An 18366-nucleotide genomic window follows, 5' to 3' on the forward strand; every position below is an offset into this window, starting at 1 on the left:
AGAGCCTTGGGCAGAGACTTGAGCCTGGCTGGCACCTTGACTTTTGCCTGACGATCCCCACCCTGAGCAAAGAACCCAGCCAGGCTGTCTGTGAGCTAATAAATGGATGTTTTTAAGCTACCAACTTCATGATAATTTGTTATTGTAGCAATGGAAAATAACAAGCCTCTCATCTCAGGAGGTAACAAAGGCAGACACTTGCAAGCCATGCAAGGAAAATGGGAGGCACTGGCAACGTGTTAAGATTGAGAAAGATGTGGAAAGATTGCAGTGACAGCTGATACGGACTGCGACGTGGGGAGTGGGACCAAAGTGGGAATCCAGGACAGGAATCCGGTGGGAGAGATGGCGGTGGCTTGAGCTCAAGTCGGGAGGGTGGCGGAGACGATGGATCTGAGATTCTCGGACGGTTGAGAGAGTTTAGAGACTGTGGAAGGTGAGGGAGAAGGATGAGATTAGAATGTTTCCAGGAACTGGATAGGAACTGTTTGATTAGCACCTACTCTGTTCCGAATATATTACGTTTAATCCTCCCAAAGACCTACGAAATGAGGCACAGTATTATGGACCATCATTTTTATTTATTTTAGTTTATTATTTTTTGCTTTTGAAGGCTGCAGCTGTGGCGTATGGAGATTCCCAGGTTAGATGTCGGATCGGAGCTGCAGCTGCTGGCCTACGCCACAGCCACAGCAATGCGGGATCCGAGCTCGCCCGCGACCTACAGCTCTCTGCAACACCGCATTCCCAACCCACTGAGTGAGGCCAGGGATTGAACCCCCCTCCTCATGGATACTAGTCGGGGTTGTTACTGCTGCGCCCCAAGGGGAACTCTACTGATCACCATTTTAAATGAAAAACCTGGCTTAGAGAGAGTTTTAGTAACTTGCCCCAAAGCCACAAAATTACTAGGTGGAAAAGCCACACTTCAAAGCCAGGGATGTGGAAAATCAGAATTTAAATGCTCCTACTATGCTGCTTCCCAGAATAAGCAGAAATTTTACCATATCTCTGGTCACCTTTTTTTATCATTTTACAATTTTTTTTTTCCAAGTGTTCTTGACTCAGGGTTCCCGTTGTGGCTCAGCGGAAACGAATCTGACTAGTATCCATGAGGATGCCGGTTCGATCCTTGGCCTTGCTCAGTGGGTTAAGGATCCAGCGTGCCCATGAGCTGCGGTGTAGGTCACAGATGCGGCTTGGATCCCACCTTGTTGTGACTGTGGTGTATGTAAGCCGGTGGCTACAGCTGATTTGACCCTTAGCCTGGGAGCTTCATGTGCTGGGGTGCAGTCCTAAGAAAAACAAAAAATTCTGGAGTCATAAAATATCTAAGTCCATTTCTCACCCGGATGTGTATGCGTGTACACACACACACACACACACACACACACACACACATCCCGTCTTCCACTCATAACAAATAACATAACTTACTACTTCATAGAGAAAATAGTAGCTCTTAGACAGCAACCCCCACTGGGGAATCTGGTCCATTTCACATGTAACGTTTCATATTCTCATTGGAAATCTAAGCAGGAGCCCCTGCAGGAAGGGAGGGGAGAGTGACATGACAGAAAGGGCCTGGGTCTCCTATACACTCAAGCCTTTAAATTTCTTTAACTGGAAGGTCCCAGGCTAGGGATCCAATCGGAGTTGCAGTTGAGGCCTACACCACAGCCACAGCAAGGCCAGATCCGAGCCGCATCCGTGACCTACACTGAAGGTTGCAGCAAGGCCAGGTTCTTTAACCCACTGAGCGAGGCCGGGGATCGGGCCACATCCTCATGGACACTAAGTTGGGTTCTGAACCCAGGGAGCCGCAGTGGCAGCTGCTGCTCAAGCCGTTTTGCCACCTCAGGTTCTCCTGTATAAAAAAAGAAAGAGACTAGTCTTAAGGCTCCGCAATTTTTTCTCTCTTTTGTCATAGCAACCTGATCTGTAACTTAATGAAGACAGTGGGTGTGTAGATTTGGAGGGAGCTGCTCTCTGCTAGTTTCTATTTTCTCTATAAAGTTGGAGATCTTTTTGTAGTGAATCTGTGTGTGTGTGTGTGTGTGTGTGTGTGCGCGCGTGCGCACGCATGTAATTGAAATTTTAGAGTTAAGATGTTTTCAGAAAACTGTCTATAATGGGAAAAGGAAGGTGGACCCCTGAGAAATGCAGTAGGATAACTAGGAAAGCGTGAAGGACCCGTTTAGGGGTTGATGACCGTGAATTTCTAGTGGCATCAGTTTCTCTGGCAGGGCTCAGACTGTTGGATGCAAGCATATGGAGAACTGAGATGGTTCGAGTCCTCCTACGCTGAGATTTGACCAGGCAGGTGGGATGGAAAACAAAGGAAAAAGGGTGAAAGGATGGGCCGGGAAGTCTCAGCTGGGCATGGAGAAGGCAGAGCGATAAGGTGGGTGACAAAAATCTACGTAAATCCTAAGTAGGCTCTAGAAGATTGTGAGTTGTCAGCAAGGAGGAAGGGAAGAAGGTGGCCCAGTGAACGGACGGGTGACAGAGGGCAGAGGTCTATGGAGAGTGAGAAGCAGCATCTGCGAGCGTGAAGGATCCCAAAATCTGTGTACCTGGATTACGAGAGGATGAGAAGCAACCTCTTTCTTTGGAGGATGTACCATCCTCAGGAGAACTGGCTGGTTTTAATTAACACGGGAGCTGAGAGAGTGTACCCAGAAGTTGGGGGCAGGACTTCCCGTTGTAGCTCAGCGGGTTAAGAACCCACCATGTTGTCCATGAGGATGTGGCTTTGATCCCTGACCTCGCTCAGTGGGCTAAGGATCCGGCATTGCCCCGAGCTGTGGTGTGGGTTGCAGGTGCAGCTGGGATCCTGTGTTGCTGTGGCTGTGGTGTAGGCCGGTGACTACAGCTCTGATGAGACCCCTAGCCTGCGAACCTCCATATGCCGAGGTAGCCCTTACAAAAAAGAAAAGAAAAGAAAAGAAACGATGTAAGCGTTTGCTGATGGTGGAAAAGGGTTTACAGAGGACGAAACTCCTCTGAGAAGCATTCCTTAATCCCCCACATCCGGGTCAGCTGCCTCTCCTGTGTACTTCTGGGATGACTCCATCTCTCATTACGCTAACTCTTATAATGACATGTCTTGTGATCACCCTTTGGCTTGTCTATGTTCCAAGGCCCTGATGCCTGTCTTTTTCCACAGTATTTCCACAAGCCACGCTGCACAGTACTCTCATTTCTTATTGTCTATCTTTTCTTTATGCTCAAGGAACCATGAGTTGCCTATAGGTTCACGGCGCCACATTGCTTATCCGCTGTGTGACTTGCTCGCCTTCCTCCTTCTAACTGAGAGGCAGATGGGGGAAGGGAGGGGAGATGAGGGCCAGGAATTGGTGGGTCTCAATCGTTTCAAGAAAAACACCAAGTCAGAGGTACAGTAACAGGCACCTCCCATGAGCAGAGGCGCTGGGGGGAAAGGATGCAAACGCAATGCTAAGAGGGTCGAAGCCCATTTCTCAAAATCAGGAAATACGTTAGTCAACGCAAATGATTGCATTGAGAACGGATGGGCCAGGAGGTCCTGCTGGACAGCACAGGGAACTATAGCCGGTTTCTTGGGATAGACCATGACGGAAGGGAGTTTAAGAGAGGGGATGGATATGAATATATGATTGGGTCACTTTGCTGTACAGCAGAATCTGGCACAACACTGTAAACCAACTCTACTTTAAAAAATTTCATGTAAAATATCAAATAAAACATTTAATAAGTAAATTAAAAAGTCTGAAAATCCCATCCATGCCAGGGATTAAGCCAACGTTTGGAGAGGATGGGAAGGCTTAGGGCCCAGAAACAGGGGGACCTTGGCTCAGAGCAAGGGGGGAACTGCAGTGTCAGCATGGGGAGCCAGAGGAAGGAGCCCTGGACCCTTGTCCCATAACAAGTAAGAAAGCTAAGAGGTCAAGGATGCAAGTTCAAGAGGTCATGAAGTGAGACCAGGCTCCATGTCCAGGGAAGGTCTTTCTGACTCAGGCCTAGACCGGTCAAGGTTGTCAGTCTTTTGGTTTTGGGGGCGTGCGTGCGTGTGTGTCTTACAGGGGCTGCTGGCCCACCTCACGTCCCTCCTGTAGCTTTGGACAATCTACCTTGGCCTTGGAGAGGTCTCAGTTGCCCACACTACTTCCCGAGATGGGCACATGACCCTTCTTTCAACAGTTTATATCACACTTGTGATAAGAGGGCCATGTTTAAACAACACTTCAGTGCAAGTTCGAGGGAAAGAACGAAAGAGAGGCGCTCACGGTGCTGGATGCTCAGGCCCATCACCTGCTTTCTAAGGCAGGGCCTCTTCCCGGCATGTGAAGCTCATGGAACAGATTCCGTCTCGGAGGCCCTGGCCCTGCCACACAGCCGCTGGGATCCAGGGCGAGGTGGGACCCGGCACTTGGTCCTCGGGTGCCCACTCGGGGCTCACTGGCCCTGCCCCCCCCCCCCCCCCCCGTGCCCATTAGGCTGCCTTGTCTTTCAAGGCCTTCTTTTCTCTGCATTTCTGCGCTGTGCAGACAGGCTTCTGTGCCGAGCTCCTCCCCCACACTCCCTGCCCACGGAGATGCCCTCCTCCTGGCGTGATTAAACAGAGGCAGTGGGTTGAGGAGACAGATGGGCTGGAGCCAGAGCAGCCAGGGATGGTGGGCAGAGGAGAGAAACCAGGGAAAGGCATGGCCCTTTCAGAGCCAGGGCTTGGGTAGCGCAGAACATGCAGGGGGCTGGGTCCTGCTGGGGGGTTACAGCTGGCTTCGGACGCGGACTCTTACAGGGGGGCCAAGAGGGGTCTGGATCCCCCAAGCCAGGGCCTCCCTGGAGGGCCAAAAAGACCACAGGAAGGCTCACCCGGGAAGTCACCCAGGAATATCTTCGCACCACCAGCTCTCTGTGGGACCTGCTGGTGAAGGGCAAGGCTGAGCACAACAGGCCGAGGTACCGCGAGCAGGAAGGCAATGCCAGACACGGAGAGGGGCTGTGCGTTCTGGGTGAAAAGCCAGGAGGGATCCCAGCCATTCGGTGGTGCTGCCCACAACAGGTGCTCGGGCCCTGGTTGGGTGCTGCTCCCTCTGAAATGTCTCCCAGAATCACCACGGCTGCATGTTGGTCTTTGCTAAAATATGTGAATAGGGTTTTTCACAAATCCCTTGAGACCATGATTCTGTCTCAAAGATTCCCTTCTCCCTGGGTAATTCTCCCAGTTTTGCCAGGCAAGGCAATCCTGAGGCCTGGGAGGGAGGGAGCTGGAAGGAGGGAAGGGAAGGAGAGCCGTGCGCCCTCTGCTGGCCAGACACGGCCACGACCGCACAGCCCCAAGGCCCAGGGCCAAGCAGGACTGCGCACCCCAGGGCCTCAAAGGCATGAGCTGCCAGAAGGATGGGAATAATGGCCGTAGCTATGATTCCTTATCAGCATTTGCTCTCTGTCGGGATCTGGTGGACATTCCTTATCTCATTTACATTTTAATTCTCCGAGCATTTCTTCCAACAACCTTGAAAGATTTTTTAAGAGGCCCAGAGTCCCCGGTAGTTAGCAATCAACTAAAATCTGACTCTGACTGGCTACAAGCACCTGATTGGCTCCGAACTCTGACCTATCTGGGGTGCTCTGAGGCCAGCCAGCCTAATACCTGCCCTGGCTCGGGCCACGCCTTGACCCCAACTCCAGCTTGGCTTGACCATCTGTCTCTGATCCAAGCCTCAAGCCAAACCCTACCTTCAGCCCCGAGCTAGAATCCACCCACCTTGGCTCCTGCTCCTGGCTCTCCGGGTTTGCACCAGCTCCTCCCTGGGTTGGGCGGCCCATCTCCCAGCGAATCTAATTTCCTCCCAAGCTTGATCCTTTACTTCCATCTGTCTTGGGGGCTGGCAGCCAAACCCTCAGGAAGAAAAAGGTGAGGCAGGCTAGGCTGGAGAAGCTTCTGTGGGGGAGTAGCTGGCTGGGAACACTGAGGAGCCATGTAAGTCTCAAATCTTAGCCAGGTGTCTTGAGGTTAGTGACCCCAGGAGGGAAGTGGGTGGGGCCCTAGGTCCCTCGGGAGGGAGAGGAGCTAAGCCAGAAGCAGCCGGGCTCTCGGCAGGAGGGCCCTTGAACAGTTCCTGACACCCTGCAGGAATCTAGCCATGACTCCCCAACCCCTGCCCTCCTCCCACTGCTGCGTGGGTGCAGGCGTGTGCAGGCAGCTGGAACTGGCAGCTCTTCTCCAGAGCAGTGGGTGGTCCCTTGTCTTTGGATCTCACTTCAGCACCCCGGGCAGCGCAGGCTCGCTGGTGATTCACAGGCCCTGCTCTGCTCCGTGACTCTCTCCTCCTCTGGTTACCACCCTGCTACCACTGTTACCGCCCTCAACAGTCATTCTCAAGAAAAGAAGGAGCTTGCCTGGCCTTGGAAATGGTTGGGCTGAGATGGTAGGAAAACCACTTGAGAAATTGGGATGCATCTTCCTCCAACATTGGGCCCTTACCTGCTTTAACGCCCATCTCTTTGATGGCCAAATATATATTTAAGGACCTACTGTACGCCAGGCGCAGTTTTGGCCCTGAGGATACAGGGGTAAACAAGACAGAGCCAGTGCCAGCCTTGTGGATCTCCTCATTTGTGGGGAAATATCACAAAATCACCGCCTATTTTAAAATGACTTAGCAACATGGATGCGTCTAGAGAGCCTCCTATTAAGTGAAGTAAGTCTTAAATGAGAAAGACAAACAACATACAATATCGCTTATATGTGGAACCTGAAATATGGCACAAATGAACCTGTCTATAGAACAGAAACAGACTCACAGACACGGAGAACCGCCTTGTCGTTGCCAAGGGGGAGAAGGAGAGGAGGGGGACAGACTGGGAGTCTAGGGTCAGTAGCTGCAAACTTCTGCGTTTAGGATGGATAAGCAACGAGGTCCTGCTCAGTAGCACAGGGGACCACATCCAGTCTCTTGGGACAGCATATGATGGGGGATGATACGAGAAAAAGAATGTATATATTTATATATGTATGTATGACTGGATCACTTTGCTGTACAGCAGAAATTGGCTCAAGATAGTAAGTCAACTATATTTTAATAAAAAAATACAAAATAATTATTTCATGTGCAATGACTCTCACCATATCTCCTGACACCTCGGCTCCAGCCCCTGCCTCAGTCTCCATGGCCATTTGAAAAAGTTTTAACTCAAGTCCTTCTTGTCTGAGTCCATCTGTGTCACTTGCATCATGTCTGAACCGTCGGTCAGCTTTGAGGACACCAAGAGCTCTGGGCAACACCGTGACCACACATCAGCAGGTGCCGCCTACGCACCCCGCCCTCACGGCACTGAGGGTCCCGCCCTGTGTTGCCTTGGGTCACCTATAATAATCATTCTTGATCGCCTATAATCGATGATTCGGCATCTTGAAATCATGAGAAAAGTCAGTGACCAAGGCTGTTTACCTCTCCCCTGTGGTCTGACTTTCAGGGTCACTTGAAAATCGTATGATGAACCTTTCAACTGTGAGCCCCCCTGTGGCATTTTGCTTCCTGCCTGGTAGGAGAAGTCCCCACCTAACAGCTTTCCACCTCTGTAGTAATAAAGCCTTTTTGCCCATGTTTTCTTCCTGTTCCTTCTGCCTCCTGACCAACCCTGGTGCTTCCCCACATGGCCTCGAATGGCAGAGTGCACCCTCCTGTCGGGGACTGTAAGTAATAAATCCTTCTTTCAATGGCCTTGATCTGTGTCATCAATCAATATAATATAAATGTATCAGTTTAATATTGGTAAGTTAAATTCCAGACATGTTTTAAAATACCAGCTGGCATAGCTGGCACTCAAAGCCTGGCCCGGCCCTGGAGGAGCTAAAGTTGTGCTGAGAGTGAATCTGATTCAGAGGTGACACCTGACTCTGCCTCAAGCCTGCAGACCCCTTCTAGGTGTGCCAAAGATACCCCGGAACTCCCCAAACGCGCATCTCCCGCACTCTCCAAACATGATATTCCATCCTGCCTAGTCTCCATTCAGTGCACTCTGATTTTGAAATACCATAGAGAGGTGGGCTGGATTTCTTTTTTCTTTTTTGTCTTTTTGCCATTTGTTGGGCTGCTCCTGCGGCGTGTGGAGGTTCCCAGGCTAGGGGTCAAATCGGAGCTACAGCTGTCGGCCTACGCCAGAGCCACAGCCATGCAGGATCCGAGCCACGTGTGCAACCTACCCCATAGCTCACGGCAACACCAGATCCTTAACCCACTGAGCAAGGCCAGGGATCGAACTCGCAACCTCGTGATTCCTAGTTGGATTCGCTAACCACTGAGCCACGACGGGAACTCCGAGGTGGGCTGGATTTCTGTCAGGACTAATGCCAGCTCTGACAACCAGCCTGGTAAGACGGGCCAGGTGGGTGCTGCTGGAAACAATTCTCCCCCTGGAGTCAGTCCTGAGTGCAAGGTAGCCCTGGCCCCAGGGCGGAACCAAAGAAAGGAAGAAGGGGCAGGGGTCGGACTCTGACTGCCACGCTAGATCCATCCCCTCAGAGCTCAAGGGGCTGTAAGAGGCAGTGGTCAGTGTGCGTGAGTAGGTCTCTGAAAGCATGTGCTTTCGAGGCAGTGTGATGCAGAAGCCTGCTTTGCCTGGGCTCAGTACCGCTTCTAGAGTCATCAGGGAGCCCTGCCTCTTTGAATCCAAGCCCGTGCCCCTTGCCCCTGGAAATCAGAACTCAGACCTCAGACAGGATCCCCTGGCTTTGCTTTATCCGGTCAGCCCCAGAAATGCTCAGCGAAGAGGCAGATACTTTATTGAAGCACAATCGCAGGGCACCCTTGTCGGCCCCCCATAGGGAGAGGCATTTACAAGCTACCTGGGAACCAGAGGGCTCTGGGAGAGCTTCTGCGGGCTCACCTGTGTGTGCAAACCTGTGCAGGGCATCCGTGAGACTGGCGTGTGACTCCAAGTGTGTATATGATGTGGGTATAAGACACACCCACGTGAGAAAGCATGTGTGCCCTGAGAGGGGGACTCCAGAGCATTTTACTTGAAATGCACAGTCTTGCGGCAGGTGCGTCTATGTGCAACTGGGGTGTGCGTGTGTGTGTGTGTGTGTGTGTGCGTGTGTGTGTGTGTGCACGCCCGTGTGTGCTGGTGAGCTAGGGGTGACGTGTACCCGCATCTCTGCAGACCCAGTCCCCTGCCTTCTCCGTAACCAAGCGGGCAGGATGGCAGTGTCTGCAGGCTGGCTTTCCTACAAGTCGGGACTCCGCTTGGCGGGGGGGTCGCGGGATAGGCCTGGGTCACTCTGGGCCTGGGGTCCCTCCTGGCCAGCTCTGCCCTCCCCCTCCTTGGACGTCCCCTCCCCGGGCTCGGCCTCGTCGTCGGCCTCGGCCAGCTCCTCGGGCAGGGGCCACTCCCGGGTCTGCCACTCCAGCCGCTCGACGCGGTAGGCGATCTTGAGGGCGCTGGACTCCAGCTCGGCCAGGAGGCGAGCGAACTTGGTCTGGAGGTCGTCCAGCTGCTGGTCGAGGCCGTGCAGCCGGGCCTCCGTGGCCTCCTGCAGGGCGATCTCGGCCGCCTCGGCGTTTACGTCCAGCTTGTTCATCTTGAGCAGGATCTCCCGGCCCTTCTCCTCCATGACCGTCTGGGCCTGCGGGTACTCGCTCAGCACTTCCCGCAGGTCCTCTTTGCTCAGGCAAAACAGGTCCGAATAACCCAGACTCTTGATGTTGGCTGTGCGCCGGTTGCCAGACATGTTCCCTGGGGCGCAGGGGCAGACACGCGGGGGACAGTTAGTCAGGGAGGGGGTGGGGGCAGTCTCTCCGGGACCAGGACCCCCGCCCCCAGGGGCGTGCCTGCCAGCCTCTTGCTGCCTCTTTAATTCTTTCATTCAGTGATGCGCCGGTGGGGACAGGGCACCGTGCTGGGTACATGTCAGCGACCTGCCTCTAAGAACACACAGGCTAGAGGATATGGACACTCATTTTTGCGTTTTTTTTTTTTTTTTTTTTTTTTTTGATGTGTGGCCACACCCGCAGCATATGGACGGTCCCAGGCTAGGGATTGAATCAGAGCTGTAGCCTCCAACCTGTGCCACAGCCACAGCAACGCCAGATCCGAGCTGCATCTGTGACCTACACCGTAGCTTTTGGCCATGCCAGATCCTTAACCCACTGAGCGAGGCCAGGGATCGGACCCATATCCTCATGGCTACGAGTTGGGTTCTTAACCTGCTGAGCCACAACGGGAACTCCTAGAGGACACAGACATTTAACCGGATAGTTATATAACAGTATAGCTGATGCAGTGTAGACGCGCATCTGTACTGTGGGAAGACAGGCAAAGAGCCCCTAAAACGCTGGAAGGCAGAGAATTTAGGGAAACCTGGAGGAAACGCTGTCTGGATTGAGTAGGAGGGAGCTGGGGGAGTGGAGGGGGCAGCTAGGCAGAGGGCTGGAGGCAGGAGAGAGGTAGGTAGGTGGTTGCAGGAAAGAGTAAGCAGCCCAGGGTGGCTGAGGAGCAGGGTGCGAGGGGGAGGGAGAGGTGGAGAGAGGCGAGACACAGCGTCTGAAATACTTAAGCAGGGGAACTGGTATCATTAACATTTTAGTATTGGTGGGTGGTGGGTGGGAAGGTAGGTTGGTCTGGATTCTGCAGTCTCAGAGCTAAAAGGACCTTAGCAGGGGCAAGGGTGGAGTGCCCGTTGTGGCTCAGCAGGATAAGATCTAGTATCCATGAGGATGCAGATTCATCCCTGGCCTTGCTCAGTGGGTTAAGGATCCGTTGTTGCTGAGGCAAAGGTTGCAGATGTGGCTCAGATCTGGTGTTGCTGTGGTTGTGGCAGCTTTCAGCTCCAATTCCACCACCCCTGGCCTGGAACTTCCATACAGCACAGGTGCAGCCCCCCCCCCCCGCCCCTGCCAGAAAGGAAAAGAAAAAAAAGAAGGGGCAGGGGAGCCACTGCTTGTTGAGCTCCTGCTATGTGCTAGGCACTGTGCTGAGTGCTTCATGCATATAGCTCATTTAATCCTCACAAATACCTCTTTGGGTTTTATTTTATTTTATTTTTTGCTTCAGCCCATCATGTGCAAGTTCCCAGACCAGGGCTCAACTCTACGCCACAGCAGTGACATCAGCCACGGCAGCGACAATGCCAGATCCTTAACCCACGGTGCCGCCAGGGAACTCCATGCTGGGTTTTTGGTCTCAGCCCTTTGGGTAGGAGAGGAAACCAAGGCCTAAAAGAGGGAAGTGACTTGTCCAGAGTCAGGCAGACAGTGGCGGACGGCAGACATGGGGTGCGGGGAGTTCTTGGAGGAGAGACGTGAGGCCTTTAGGACAACTGGGGAGTGGGACCCCCAGGCGGAGAGCATATCCAGCCTCAGTCAGTGACCGTGTGCTCACCCTCTTTTCAGCTCTTCCCACCCAGCGGCCTCAGCGTCTTTCCCTGTGACTGGGTCTAACAGCTCCCCTGCCCAGGCTGATAAGAGAACAAACGAGCCAGGGTGCAGTACCTGGCCCAGACTGCAGCTGATGGAGTAGATAGGAATTCCTTCCTTCTACCTCCCTTTCCATGTGGCTATGGGAAAGTCGTCCCAGGGATCGGCCCCAAGTGTGTATACTTAGGACGTGTGTGCCCTTGGACAAGCTCCCCAAACTCTTTGTGCTCCCTTTAAAATGGGGATAACGGTACCTATTTTATAGAGCCGCTGGGAGAATTTAATGAGTTGGTGTATGTGGAGCATTTGAACAGGGCGTGTAGTAAGCAGGCAATAAATATTAGCTCTTATTATTATTATTAATTGCTATTATCTTTGCCACTTTCCACTGGTCCGTTGGTGCCTTTGGTGGACACCCACGGCTCAGGTCTGCTCTCTCTTCCGGAGACCCACCTGCTCATGGACCTCGGCTCAGCCTCTTCTCAGGGAACAGACCCTCTATGTCCTGCTTCCCTCTCGAGCCCTCTAGGGACTCAGCAAAGGGCCAGGTGTCCTCGGTCTGTAGGCCCCCAAGTGCCACCTGGTGTCAGCCTGGAGCGCTGCCGTCCCCGTTGCCCCTCCCCTGGCCCTGCCCCTGGAACGAGGGCGGGGTGCTCACCTTTGATGTTGATGATGCTGATCTCCCCAAAGTAGAGCCCTGCGCCAAGCACGGCGTACTGCGTGACACCATCGTCAGCCACCACGGCCAGCTGACCCTCTCGGATGATGTACATCTCTCGGCCGATGTCCCCCTTGCGGCAGACGTATTCGCCTGGCGAGTATGTCTGGGGCTGCAGCTTCAGCACCAGCTCCTCCAGCAGGCTGGCCTCACAGTTCTGGAAGATCTGCACCCGGCTCAGGGTCGACAGGTGCACAGACACGGCCACTTCCGCCCGCAGCCGCTCAGGCAGGTGCTTTAAGATGGCGACCTCATTGGTCATCTTCTTGTTGATCTGCAGGTGCTGGTACCTGGGGGCAACGGTGGCCTCAGTTCCTCCCCAGCCCCCTACGTGCCTCCCTCTCTCTGTGCCTTCCATCAGGACTCTTCAGCCAAGGACCCAACCGCACTGAGAGCTCACGGGGGTCATGGGACTACTTGAGGGTTGGTTGATAGCGAGCTTCGGTCCGCTCTCTGTGGGTCACGATGTTTGGACCTCTCTTCCCTCACACAGGGCCTGGAGGCCGCCACCCGTTGAAGCGAAGGGGACAGACCCTTCCGCTGCGGTCAGGCTCTACCTACCCGCCACTCAGTGAGGTCTTGAACCATCCCTTCAGCCACCAGGCCCCGTCTTCTTCAGAGGTCTGCTCTAGCTCCCCGTCTTGGTGCCTCTTCCCTTTGTCCAGCCTGTGGTGTGGACTCCGGGACAGCATCACCCATTTCTTGGCCACCCCTTGAAGAGCACTGCTCTTCTCACTTACCCCTTCCAGGGCCTTCTGAGTCCTACCTGGGAGTGGCAGTTCCAAGGCCCTGGATGCTGGGTTATCCTTCCTTGTGTAGGAGTCGCTGTCCCTGTCCATCAAACCCAACTCCTCCCCCTAAGTCCACCTCCAGTTGGTGGAGGACCAGCCAGGGAGCCCCCCCAAGGAAGGGCCCAGGCATCCTGATTGCCCTGCCTGGCCCTCGGGCCCGCAAGACCCCAGCCGCGGTCCTCCGACTCTGCGGCTCCACCGGCCCCTGTGCCCGTCTGGATGCCCCCAGCATCCTCACCAGTCAATGACGCGCCGCTCCAGCCGGCGGTTGACGCGCTGCAGCTTCAGGTACTTCTTCACCAGCGCGTGGTCCGGGTAGAAGGCGGCGTCGGCGGTGTTCATGTTGTAGATGACGGAGCTCATGCTGCCCATGATGGTGGCGAAGCCCATGACGGCCAGCAGGAAGTCGCCCACCATGAAGAGGTACTCCTCCTCCCGGGCGGGCAGCGGCGTGTCGCCCACGGTGGTCAAGATCAGCGTGGAGAAGTAGAAGCTGTAGAGGTACTGGCGCCGCAGGCGCTCAAAGCCAGGCTGCGCGGGGTCGGGGTACACCCAGGCGTCGCGCCCGAAGCCCAGGTACCGCGACAGGGCGAAGTACAGGCAGCTGTTCCAGTGGATGACGACGAAGATGTAAAGCATCAGCTTGGCGATGCGGAAGGCGTTGGGGTAGGCGGTGCGGGTCTCCGTGCGGTCGAAGGCCTCGAAGAGGCGCGGCACCCGCAGGAAGCGGTTCAGCCTCAGCGTGGGGACGTGCGGGCCCAGACTCACGTAGGCCACGTCCGTGGGCAGCAGGGACACCAGGTCCAGGAGGAAGCTCCAGGTGCGGACGTAGCGACGGGAGATCCTTCCCTTGTCCTCCACCAGGATGCCCTGATCCAAAAATCCTGGTGGGGGCGGGGCGTCAGCCGTGGGGTGCCGTCAGGGCACCTGCGGGCTCCAGGCGTGAGGGTCAGGGCGGGACAGGGTGGGGTGGGCCTCGCCCTGCTTGGGGCTGGGGGGGGGGGTGTTTCTGGGGTGAGCAGAGGGGTAAATGATAAAACAGAGGGGCTTAGGCCGAGGCTCTCGGGGAGGGGTCGCTTTCTGATCCCTAAGAGGCTCTCTTTAGGAAGGCAGTGTGGACCAAAGGGGCCGTCCTGGGACTCACTCACTGACCAGTGTGGAAGTGAACCGCAATGTCCAGGAGGTAGAGCAGGTCGCTCGTGTAGTCCAGCACAAACCAGGCCACCAGGTAACCGCGCTGCAAGTCAGGGAAGCAGGCTCTGCGCGGCGGGGACAGAAGGGCTCGGCCTAAGGGCACCCTCGGTTGGGGGGGGGGGGGAGGTGTTCTCCCCAGGCCTCGGCTGCCCCCTCGCCCCGGTCTGAGGCGCCGGCTCCTCCACCCCGGGGAGAGCCCGCCCTGGCTCCCGGCCTCACTCTGCAGCCCTGGTCTCTGCCAAGGCCGTTGGCCCAGTGCCACACCTGCACACGACAATGACGAGGTTGTACATTACTGGGAAGACCATGGTGTTCAGCCACCAGTAGTAGTAGTCCCCAGATGGGTCCAGCACGGGCAGCAGCCTCCTGTGGGCAAGGGCGGAAGTCGGGTTTTATCCATGCACCCGTGTGACCGGGGGCACCATGAGGGCATCCAGTGGTACCTAGCGAGGCAGGTAGATCTGACAGAGGGGACCCGCATCTCTCACCTGGCCTTGGATGGGGCGGGGGGGCTGGACTCTGTCGTCTTCACTTTGCTGTTCTGGCTCATGTTTCTGTGCACTGCGCCCTGGGTGCCCAGGGCCTCTGCCTGCAGGTGCCTTCAGGAGGTGCGGGCTGGTCCTGCCTGCCTGGAAGAAGCCGCCCTTGGCCTCCGGCTGCGATGCCTCTGTCTTTGGCTTCCGAAGCTCTTAGCAACACAACCAGGGCCAGCCGCTACGGAAGGGGCGGAGGCAGTGTGGCTCTGGTGCTCTGCCCTGTCTCCTGGGGCCTGGGCTTACACCTGCCCAACTAAACATCTCTAATGAGGCCCCTGGAGATGGTGGGGGGCATGCCTGACAGGGAAGGCTGGGCCCTGTCTCCCCCGCGCCTGACTCCTTCCCCAGAGCTGAACTGCATCGGGGTCCTCTAGTCAGGAGTCCCGGGAAGCCGCGTAGCCTCAGAAATACATTCTGTTCTACCCTGTGCAAGTTCCCTGCTCCAACCCCATTTTTTTATTTACTTAACAACGATTTACCGAATGGCTCACTTCTGTCAGGTGCGGAAGGGGTCTCCAGGGACAAAGAATGCCGGGTCACGTCAGACGTAAGTTCTGTTTCCATTACCTGCACCTTACCTGCGTCTCATCCCTCTCCCTTCCTGCCCCTGGATAGTGTGATGGGGGCCATCCCGTGACACTGCTGTCCTCATTCCCTTCCTGTTACCTCTCATGCCTGATCTTACCAGTTATGTCTTGTGTTTTCTAGAACCTCAACCTCTTCCAGTTTTCCATCTGTGCACATGCTTACATCTCTGCTACACCAGAACGAGCAAAAAGCCCTAAAAATTTCCCCTCAATGTGATGTCTCTTTCACCGCTGTCATCTTTCTTGGTCAACGTCATAACCAGAACACCTGCTATGTGCCAGGTTAATATCGTGCTAAGTACTGGGGATAAAAGATGAATCAAACACATTTCCTGGCCTCCGGACACTCACAGTCTGGTAGGGGAAATAGGTAGACAGGTGATTACACATCTGATGGGTATTCTCTTAGGTGGATATAGAGGGGGTGAATACAGTCCCTAGGAAGGGTCTCAACTGAGGCTGGGTTTTGTAGGATGAATAGGAGTTGCCGTGTTTAGAGATGGAAGAGTGAGAAGCACCACACGCAAAGTGCCTATGAGTATGCAAAGGCAAAGAGATTTCAAAAGATTTGGATGACTGGGGCACGTCAGTTTTTTTTTTTTTTTTGTCTTTTTAGGGCTTTGCCTGTGGCATATGGAGGTTCCCAGGCTGGGGTCCAATTGGAGCCGCAACAATGTGGGATCTGAGTCACGATTGTGGCCTACACCACAGCTCACAGCAACACTGGATCCTCGACCCACTGAGCAAGGTCAGGGATCGAACCCGCATCCTCTTGGATACTAGTTGGATGTGTTACCGCTGAGCCATGATGGGAACTCTGAGATTTGGTTTTTGAAGAGAACCTGAGAGGCTGGTGGTGAATGCTGAGGCTGAATGGCTGACGGAGGACAGCTCAGGGAGAGCTTTGTTAGCCACATTCCAAAGCTAGGGTTTTCTCTAAAGGCAGTGGCAGTCATTCCCTTGTGGGGCACAGTGGATTAAGGACCTGCCGCTGTCATTGCCGTGGCTGGGGTTGCTGCTGTGGTGCAGGTTTGATTCCTGGCCCAGGAATTTTCACATGCATCGAGTGTGGCCAAAAATAAATGAATAAGGAAAGGCAATGGAGAACCTGCAGAGTGTTTTGCACGGTTGAGCCACGTGGCTAGATTTGTGTTTTTGGAGAGTTTCTTGGAAGAAGCAGCTACAGTCCCCAACATTTCGTCTCATTTGTTTTTTGAAATCTTCTTTTCCATGGCTTCTGTTGACACTATCATTTCTTGGTTTTTCTGTTTTCTTGATTCTTCTTAGTCTCTTTCCTCAGCCCCTCTGGCCATCCCTCTTGTCAGGGTGATTTTGAGGCCTCTGTGCCAGGCCTTCCTCTCTCTTTATCCTCCCAACTCTCTCTGGCCGATCTTGGGGACCCACAGGATCTTCTTTAGCATCTCATGACTCCCAAGGACTCTGTTGGAGCTCCGCGCCTATCTCAGATATTCCACAGCCACCTTCAGTGTGTTGGCTCTGTAACCGAGCTCATTCATTTCCCCCATCTGCTCTTTCTCTTATGATCCATATCTCTGGCCTTTTAGCCGAAACACCCAGCAGCAGTATTTATTATTATTATTTCTATTGGATAACATGGTGGCAGTTTTAGAGAACTTATGCTCCTTTCTTGTGACCGTTTCAGCCAAGGGAATCTGGCCGGAGTGAGGCTGTGTGACCTCTGAGACTAGGTCTTAAAAGGCCGTGCAGCTTCCTTCTGGTTTTCTGAGAACATTCACTCCCTGCTGGAAGCTCCCAGAACATTCACTGTCTGGACGCTTCCCCTCAGGATGCTCCCTCTTGGACCCTAGCTGCCACGTTGTAAGAAGCCTGAGCCATAGGAATAGTCATGTGTCTGTCCTTTGTTTGACCATCCCAGCTGAGCCCAGCCTTTAAGTTGTCCCAGCTCAGGTATGAGACTCAGGACTGAAGAAGCCTCCAGATGATTCCAGCCACCAGGCTCAAGTCATCCCCCCCCCCCCCGCCCCCCGCCACCAGGACTGAGCGCTTTCTAGATGAGTTCTCAGACATCATGGGACAGAGACAAGTCGTTCCTGCCCCGTCTTGTTTGAATTCCTAGGATCTGCATTTAGGCCATTGATTTACACTGAATTTGGGATGATTTGTTACACAGCATAGTAACTAGAACATCCATACAGGAAAGTACGCGTTTCCTAAGTACACAGCTTGATACATTTCACAAAGTGGACACACCCATGTAACCAGCACTCACATCACACCACTCTGCCCTCTTCCGGTCAAAGGTTTTCCAGGAGTAATCACTATCCTGACTCCTAATCCCATCGTTTAGCTTTGCCTGTGTTTGAATTTATACAAACTAACTGCCCACTTTTTAATCCTTCCTCTTGTTTTCCTTTCATATCCATTCAGTCATCAAGTCCTGATGATCTAATAACCACATCCTTACTAGTCTACTTTGGGCCTTGTCAAGCTGATCATAAAATTATTTATAGTTCTCTATTATCCTAAGGGTAAAGATCTAAACTCCTCAGCAGGGCCTACAAAGCTCCCTGGCGCCCGACCTCTGTCGGTGCCCCTCAGCCTCATGTTACAGTGTTTCTTCGGCATGCTCCTGAGGCTCGGACAAGCCCTACTGATTGGAGCTTCCAGAGAATCTCTCACATGTTGTCCATTCTTTCTCACTTGTTACGTGCTGATCCTTTGGCCTGAAACTTCCATTTCTTTTTCCTTTAAAATACTTTTTTCTTTGGAATTATTTTTGGGCTTACTGAAAAGTTGCACAGGTAGTATAGAAAGTTCTTGTAAACGCTTTACCTGTGTCCCCCTGTTATTATCTTATACAACTAGAGCACAATGATCAAAACCAGGGAATTAATGCAGATAGAATACTTGCAACTAAACTACAGTCCTTATCTGAAACTTCCATTTCCCTGTTTCTCAAGTCTGTTCCATACATCATCTCCTCCCGGAGGGCTTCCCTAGGCCCCTTTGCCCTTCTTTTCCCTCCCACTCTAAGCGCATGAAACACGCTAAGTGCTGCTCCTCCAGGACAATTACTACGTTGCAATTGCCTGGCTATGAGGGCTGAGATCCTGGAGGGCAAGGATTGGTTCTAATTCATCTGGAATACCGCCA

At 53.7% G+C, this 18366-nt stretch overlaps 1 protein-coding gene across 1 annotated transcript; it reads right to left on the reverse strand.

The window, feature by feature from the left end:
* Positions 1-8633: 8633 nt before the first annotated feature.
* CNGA4 (cyclic nucleotide gated channel subunit alpha 4) lies at positions 8634-15056 on the reverse strand. Its single transcript, XM_047754063.1, has 6 exons — positions 14597-15056; positions 14373-14474; positions 14067-14173; positions 13153-13798; positions 12064-12413; positions 8634-9726 (listed from the first exon to the last, which is right to left on the reverse strand). Exons 1-6 carry the CDS (start codon positions 14656-14658, stop codon positions 9218-9220), a joined length of 1776 nt encoding a protein of 591 aa, XP_047610019.1. The 5' UTR covers positions 14659-15056; the 3' UTR covers positions 8634-9217.
* Positions 15057-18366: the final 3310 nt, after the last annotated feature.

This window comes from Phacochoerus africanus, chromosome 11, assembly GCF_016906955.1.
Source record: "Phacochoerus africanus isolate WHEZ1 chromosome 11, ROS_Pafr_v1, whole genome shotgun sequence".
Taxonomy (NCBI): domain Eukaryota; kingdom Metazoa; phylum Chordata; class Mammalia; order Artiodactyla; family Suidae; genus Phacochoerus; species Phacochoerus africanus.

Bases quoted from the DNA above. Each gene is read 5' to 3' on its own strand.
- CNGA4 (XM_047754063.1), bottom strand. From the start codon at position 14,658: ATGAGCCAGAACAGCAAAGTGAAGACGACAGAGTCCAGCCCCCCCGCC. The intron at 14,475-14,596 runs GTGAGAGATGCG...CCTTGCCCACAG, and splicing joins CCCGCCCCATCCAAGGCCAG to GAGGCTGCTGCCCGTGCTGG. The intron at 13,799-14,066 runs GTCAGTGAGTGA...CGCCCCCACCAG, and splicing joins TGCGGTTCACTTCCACACTG to GATTTTTGGATCAGGGCATC.